General features: G+C 39.2%; 1 protein-coding gene across 1 annotated transcript; it reads right to left on the reverse strand.

Annotated features, from left to right (window-relative positions):
- Positions 1 to 2,368: 2,368 nt before the first annotated feature.
- On the reverse strand, positions 2,369 to 7,476 carry LOC106741897 (segmentation protein even-skipped). The gene is made up of 3 exons (XM_014614311.1): positions 7,260 to 7,476; positions 4,606 to 4,901; positions 2,369 to 3,139 (listed from the first exon to the last, which is right to left on the reverse strand). The coding sequence occupies exons 1-3, from the start codon at positions 7,474 to 7,476 to the stop codon at positions 2,369 to 2,371; spliced, it is 1,284 nt and encodes a 427-aa protein (XP_014469797.1).

Here is a 7,476-nt window from a genome sequence, read left to right on the forward strand (position 1 = left end):
CCACAGAACCAAATTTGGCGCGCAACTATGAAAAATTTGCCTTCAAAAACACTCTGGGGTACTTTTAACCCCGTGTGTCAGCTAAGGGTTAAAAATGAATATTTTCGGTTGCCATAATCGTTTTATTCGTGTGAAACAGCTTTGCACGTTGATCGAATGATTATGATTTGCGCATGGATTTTCTTCTTTTGTAAGCAAATCGTAATTTTCGCAACTGTTGTTGTGTACGGGATTTAAACGTTCACTTCACTTCTTCGAGATTTATTCCGGGACTTATTTACGCCATAAAATATGAGAAAATAATCTATGGGAAAAAAGCGCTCGAATTGCGTCCAATGAATAGCAATATAAAAGGAATAGACGAGATGCAGAAAGATTGTATAAGTTCCAAGCTCTTACGCAATGTTTATTTATTCTCTTTCTTTGCATTGCTTTGATATGGTGTTCATACGCATCAATTAATTTCTCATGTACATCTGGTTCGATTTCATTAATCATGTACTATTGATGCAATCATAAAATTTTCATATACATACCAAGCCATTAATTGATATGATTATAAGGATCCGTGTGATCTTTCGAAGGTGAACAATCGGGACAGCTTGCGGTCATATTATTAACAGATTTGTAATACAGTTGTATTGATTAAGAGATGATCACATCTTACTGTGAGAATATTACCTAGCAATAGTAATCATAATAAATACATTCAATGTTATAGAAAGTAATTAACATAATTTTTATAACGAAATACATAATAGTTTTAAAGAAATTTACTTCTTATAACCAAAAGTTTTATTTCCTTCAAGCAAAACGCGCTTGGTTGTCCATTATCGGATCCATATCCAACCAAACACATTTTTCAGTTTAAAATATGTAAAGGGATGTAAAGGTGTGTACAGATATATTTAATACCAAAATTTATATATGTATGAACAACGTCATTTACTGTATTCAGAAAAAGTAAAGCTATATATGAAATTCTTTTATGACAATTGCGCTGTTAATGTACATTTCGAAACTTTTCACGAATCGTGTCCATAGTTTGCAAACACTCGATTCCGTGACCTCTTCGAATAGTTATTTACGTACACGAAATGCCATATGCACTATGACATTTATAACTATGGTTATTAGTACGATTTTCAACATCATATATACACTAATTGGTAGACACTTGACATTCATTGCAAGTGGATTGTTAAATTTTCTATCCGCACGCATTATTGATTTTTTTCGAAGTTTTTAATGTCAATCGAATGTTTTATGAAAATTGATACAGTCCGTCCTGAGATCTCATCATTTAATTCGTAAGAATTGCAAGAAAGAATTGAAATTAAGTACACACGTTATCAATTTCCAGTGCGTTTTCAGTTGCCGCTTATGCAGCTTAACGTTAAATTAACGTTATTTATTGCATATCATAATTAAGTCATTAAATTAATTTTTTCATTAATTAAGAAACGCTTAAATAATATAGGATTACAATTAAACTAATTACAATTTATTAAACAGGATCATTAGGTAATAATAAGTTAATGAATTAAACGATTCATCATCATTTAAATTTTTCATTGAATAATAAATGAAATAAATAATGTATGAAAAATCTATTAAATAACGTTTTAAATTAAACAGGAGTGTGTGTAGTGAAGATTCAATTGAACATTTATTTTCAAAATTAAAGCATTGCGATGGATTTAACTCCATTTCTATTGTAATAATTGTCCGATTTTTTCTTCCATGTTATGCATAGGATATATCCACATAAGCGATAGAGGCAATGTCCAGTGCCTAGAAGCCGAGTGTCTTATTAATTACGTCTTATCACTTGTTCACTTTTTCATACGATTTTCCTTACGCGCGTAGAACTGACGAAAAGAAATAAAATATATCTTGCGTTCTCCAAGCGATATCCAACACTGTGTTATGATTCGTCGTGTTCTGGATACATTCAATGCCCTAGAAAGTTGTATCTCGCTAAAAATACAATATAATATAAAAATAAATACATAATTAAAAAAATGTTTATACTGTAAATATTACAAGTGCTACAAGTGCATCACAACATTTAACATCTATTATTTGTTACTAATAAAAAAACAGGTCCTGCGCCAAATATATATATATATATATATATATATATATATATATATATATGCATAATAATCTCACGAGATCATATACAAGAGACGCGTATCCTCTACAGGAACGAAAACATTTTCCTCGGACGTAACTTTCAAATATACTAGTTTTATCGTAAGACATGAACATCCAAGAAAAAAATAAGTTTGTCCCTACAGATTGATTCTGGTAAACAAGTGTTAGGACGTAAACGGATATGACCGCGTCATTATCGTTTAAGAGTTCATACTCGTTCGGTTATGTCGTTCTTGTAAGGTTGAAACAACTTGGGCGGCTCGAGCTTGGTCGTCTGCGCGGTCGAGGAGACTGGCGCGCTGTTGTACATGTTGCCTCTCTTCTCGAAAGTGCTCGGCGCATCGGCCAGACTCTGGGCTATCGGGAGTCTCATCGTTTGAATCTCCTCGTCGTCCCGCGTGTCCATCAGCTGCTGTTGCTGTTGCACCGCGCCTATGCCGGCGCAGGTTTGAGACGTGCGATGCTGTTGCTGTCCGTAATCGCAGTCGCTGGACGCGTCCGAGTTGGCCGGGCTGAGGTCCCGCAGCGCGGTATGCCGGTACGCCGTTGCGGACGACGGCGGCGGATTGCCGACGAGGAAGGCCGGCGGATTGCTAATCGTCGGCAGGCCCAGTCCGTTGTGAAGCGAACCAGGCGCGAGATGAGCGTGAGGATGCAGCAACGGCGGATGACCGGCGAAATCGGCGATGGCGCGTGGATGAGGCCTGTGCAGAGCGGATGCACCGGGCGCCGGGCCACCGTACGGCGAGTACCGCGACGCGTAGTAGGAGGCAGCCGCCGCGGCCGCGGCCACCGGGTGCACCATCTGCGACGGCGGTAGATGCGCCGGCAGGCTCGGGCTACCGTGGTAAGACACGGGCGGTAGAGACGCGGCCGCGAGCAGAGTCGCCGCGATCGCCGGATCCGTGTACATCGTGTACGGCCAAGCCAACGCCAGACGCTGCCTCTTGTCCTTCATGCGCCGATTTTGAAACCAGACCTGTCACCGGATTTTTCCCACTTTTAGAGACAATTTTTTGCATTGCGTAATTTAACGGAGGAATTTGTCTTTTGACGGGGGTCTCGCTAACTTACGCATAAAATGTAATTCGCGTAAAAAAAAAATTGCATGTATGTAGAAAAGCAGCATTGAAACAACCAATGTGGCAGTCAGTATTATCAGTCACGACGAAAGAAAATATTCGAAGCAAAAATATCGAATTAAACGTCGCGTTTAACAATTCGAGTGTAATGCAATAGAAGGTGCGCGTTTTCGTCGAGAAGTGAACGACACAATGGAAAATTCTCGGAGGAGGCGAACGATTATACCGATAATTCGTGCAGGACGTTTACCACCTCGCTTAACACCTCCCGTTAAGCGCGTTTTACGATCGCCGAGGACCGCGAGAGCTGAGACGAGAAATTAAGAGATCCATTAAAGCCGGAGGTAGGCCGTCGCTAATTCAGCCGTTTTAACACTTTTATTCGACCGGATCGACCGGTCTCCCTCCTTCTCGATTCGTGAAACTGAACCGTGACGAACCGGGAGAGGAATCGTATGTATCAACGTGTAAGAAGCTACCTTCGTGCGAGGAGGAAGAAAACGCGCATCGATAATGTCTTCGCTATATTACACTGTGTATCCTCGGTAATGTGAGGAGAAGAGAAAGATCAAAGGCGAGGATGAAAGAATCCACGCTGTTGAGTCGCTCTCAAGGCTATAATCGCTGATCAAACACGGCCGCAGCTGGCCGTGACAAGAAACAACCCACGAATGCTTCTAATTGCCTTTAAGCGCGAGAGGAGAGAAGGGGTGAGGCGGTATTCTTCGACGGAAAAGAAATTCTCAATATAAAAGATACATTTCGCATTAAATACCATTCAAAATTACTATATGGAGTTTCATAATCAAGGGATAATATATTTTGCTTTAATTTACCCTTCCGTTATTTTAACAACTGACTGTTAAATAATTTACTTCATATACTCTGCTCAGTAAGATGGACTGTTTATTCCTGCACTGTTAGGAAACATGATTAAGTTGGAGAGAATTTTACTTGAAATAATGAAATATATTGCCGGAAAAATTGCTACGTTCAAGTAAATATTCGCTAAGGAGTATCGATTTGATTTCAATTAAGTAAATATCACCCGAGCAATATTCGCTCAATCCAAATAAAATAAACTTACTCTAATATTTTATAGCAAATATATACTTGAACGATTTCTTTTTCAGTGTACGATATTCTCTTCGCGTGCTTGCGCGATGACTTTAAATATCGTGACGCGTTTGATTTCACGCACGTAAGCTGCGCGTCCAATGATTGATTGCAGATTTGCCTGATTATCGGAGCCGTAATGAAACGCAAGTGCTAACGGGACGCATGTCCCCCCTTCAAGATGAAGCCACCATTTCGCGCGCAATATAAAGGTCTTACTCGTTCTTCGACGTACGTGCCAACTCACCTTGATTGTGGATTCTGGAAGGCCCAGTATCGTCGATAACTCGCATCTTCGCGGTCGACTGACGTAACTTTCCTTTTGAAACTCTTTCTCCAACCGCGCTAATTGTTCCCTCGTAAAGGCGGTCCTGTATCTCCTGATGTTAGGATCCATCAATGGTTGCTGCGATTGCGGTTGCTGCTGGTCATTTTGTTGCGAGGATGATGTTTGCGGCAGTGGCGGCGGCGGTGGCAACGATGGTGATTGTTGTTGCTGCTGCCGCGATTCATGTTGTTGGTGATGATGAGTTGGCGACATTTCTGTGGAACAGTAATGATGTCTCGTTAGTAACGGTCGATCTTTTCTTTTTTTTTTTATTTTACAAACGGCTCTATCATGCTCACATGTTGACACATTGAATATCACACAGTGATCACCACCACTGTGGCATTAATTAATGCGTCTTATGAGACTCTAGTTGCGTTCAATAACAAATTAGCTTTACGGTCATTAAAGAGTTCCAATAAAATACGAAGTAGAAACAATATGCATGAAGATTTGCGTTTAATTTATTCCGAGTGTTTGCCAGCTGTTGTGTGAAAAATAGAACGCGAGATTGAGTTAAACAAACAAGTCTTTTTGTCGTCTTCGCGATAGTTGTTAAGAAATTAATTAATAAACGAACAAGCGCGCGTGATGCGACGGGCTTGTGATTTAAAGAAAATGTTTTGGTTTTTAGATTGAAAGCGCGAATTTCTCGTCGAATTGTTTCGTGAACATTTCAGTTCATTTCGTCAGAAAGAGGAACAACCTGACATTCCAAATTTAGTTATAATTCTGGCAATACCGAATATAGATATAGAATCTTGTATCACGCGAACGATATAAAGAACTATTAGCAAAACTGTGAAGGATTTCCCTAGTTTATTTGCGCTTCACCTAAGCATTGTTATACGGATCAGTCGACACTCTTTTTCTTTACTTGATAATTCTATTTGTCTATTTAATAATAAATAATATTTATCGATTCCTTTAAATGTATTTATTTAATTTCAAAGCTTCGAATAAATAGAAATGTGTGTGACTGCGTAAGTGAAAAGACACGCTCTTAAAGTGTGATATTCTTGCGTCGATTGACTTCCGAAGTCGATTTCGAATGAATCGATCATCGAGAGAAAAGTGTCGATTGGAAATATATTTGTCACTACGTGGATAAGTTGTCGTGTCGGCATGCAACGGAAGCAGCGAACTACAAGGGATTCACACAAGGAAGAACGTTTACGATGTGTCTCGCGCACGTTATACAGGCAATATTCGTAAAAGCAACAGCGGGTGATCCTATTTAAGAGGACGAGAGAGATCAAAGCTCGGGAAAAATTTCAGGCCTATTCTGTTCACCTGGCAAACTCCCTTCGCTTTCAATGACGGATCGTACTTCCTCTCCGTGGCCGCTCTCCTTTGTTAGCGCATAGGTGGGGCGCAAACGGGGCAAAACAAGAGAAAGAACGGTTTCAGTACGGACATATACACCTTATATATTTAGAGTACTTGTTTGCCACCGTGCCAAAATCGATTCGTACATACATAAACATCCTATCCGTGATATTGAATTGACACAGGATTTGAAACAACAAAATGCATACATTACATACTGTCGAACAATTTTATCTTATTTTCGCCGCTATTAGATTGAAATTATCACATGCAACATCTAGCTACGGCTTTTGCCAGACTATTTATCTTCGAAGTTTTTACAAAATCTTTGTTTAAGGAGCATGATAATGTTCGAACAAATAATGGAAGAATTAACTTCCGATCCGCAAAATCGAGTTCTATCCACAGAATATTCTTGAAAGAAGTATAAAACTCTCTGTCTTCCTCTTCTCTATATTAGACGGATTTTAGTTTAGTGCAACAGTAAGTACGACATAATTTTATAAAACACACTTGCGAAGTCGTATGTACGTCACGCACGGTAAAAAAAAATTTCGTGCTAAAAGCGGTCCATTTCGTGTTACTTTAACATAGGAGAAGTGTGTTAAAAAATATATAAATATATATTAAAAAGTATATAATGTTAAATTAACATATTATCCATGCTAAAATAACATTTCATTGGGCCGTTTTTAACATAAAATTTTTGAACCACGCAATATAATTCTCTCTTGTTGTTTGCCCGAATATAATAAACTCGGGCAATCTTTTAAGGAAGAAAACTTAATTAAACGGTCTAGTTATTACGGAGACATTTCACAGTGCTATTGTACATTTAGCGGCAGAAAGATGGTTACATATTTCCTTGAATAAATTTTGCGACACGTCCAATGGGGGAAATTTATTTTCCAACACAGATAATAAATTTTCTTATCGATAGCGATTTTCGAAGTCGTAATAAAAAATCTCTTCACCGCTGACTACACACATAAAATTGATGATAACGGAACAACATAATAACTATTAGAACAAAGGAAGAAGGAAACAACAGGAGCCCCGTCGTAAACTCTCTCCTTGATATGCTTGTTCAATGACAAATACAGACACGGGTGAGATCGTTTTTCCTCTCAATTTTCCCCGGTTCTCCCGGTCGTTAGTGACATTGCGTTTAGAAACGAATACGCGCGCTGACATGCGCGTGTAAATATGCGCATGCAAAGTTTACTCATAAATATATCACTCACCGTTGGGACTATCGCTGCGAATGCCATTGCTGGACTCACCATTTTCGGTGGTGCTCGACACATTCGTAGGACTAGAAATGCGCAGCTGGCGGAATTGATAATACGGGGGGACCACATCGATGATCATTGTTTCTTGCTCCCGTTTTCGCAGCAAGGATGGAAGTAAATAATCCGTTTTAGGATAATCATGGTTCATGTAATACGGTCCATGAAACAT

The sequence above is a fragment of the Dinoponera quadriceps genome, unplaced genomic scaffold (genome assembly GCF_001313825.1).
Source record: "Dinoponera quadriceps isolate SergipeBrazil2010 unplaced genomic scaffold, ASM131382v1 scaffold458, whole genome shotgun sequence".
NCBI lineage: Eukaryota > Metazoa > Arthropoda > Insecta > Hymenoptera > Formicidae > Dinoponera > Dinoponera quadriceps.

Bases quoted from the DNA above. Each gene is read 5' to 3' on its own strand.
- LOC106741897 (XM_014614311.1), bottom strand. From the start codon at position 7,476: ATGTTTCATGGACCGTATTACATGAACCATGATTATCCTAAAACGGAT. The intron at 4,902-7,259 runs GTGAGTGATATA...ACTGTTCCACAG, and splicing joins TCGCAGCGATAGTCCCAACG to AAATGTCGCCAACTCATCAT. The intron at 3,140-4,605 runs GTGAGTTGGCAC...ATCCGGTGACAG, and splicing joins TTCCAGAATCCACAATCAAG to GTCTGGTTTCAAAATCGGCG.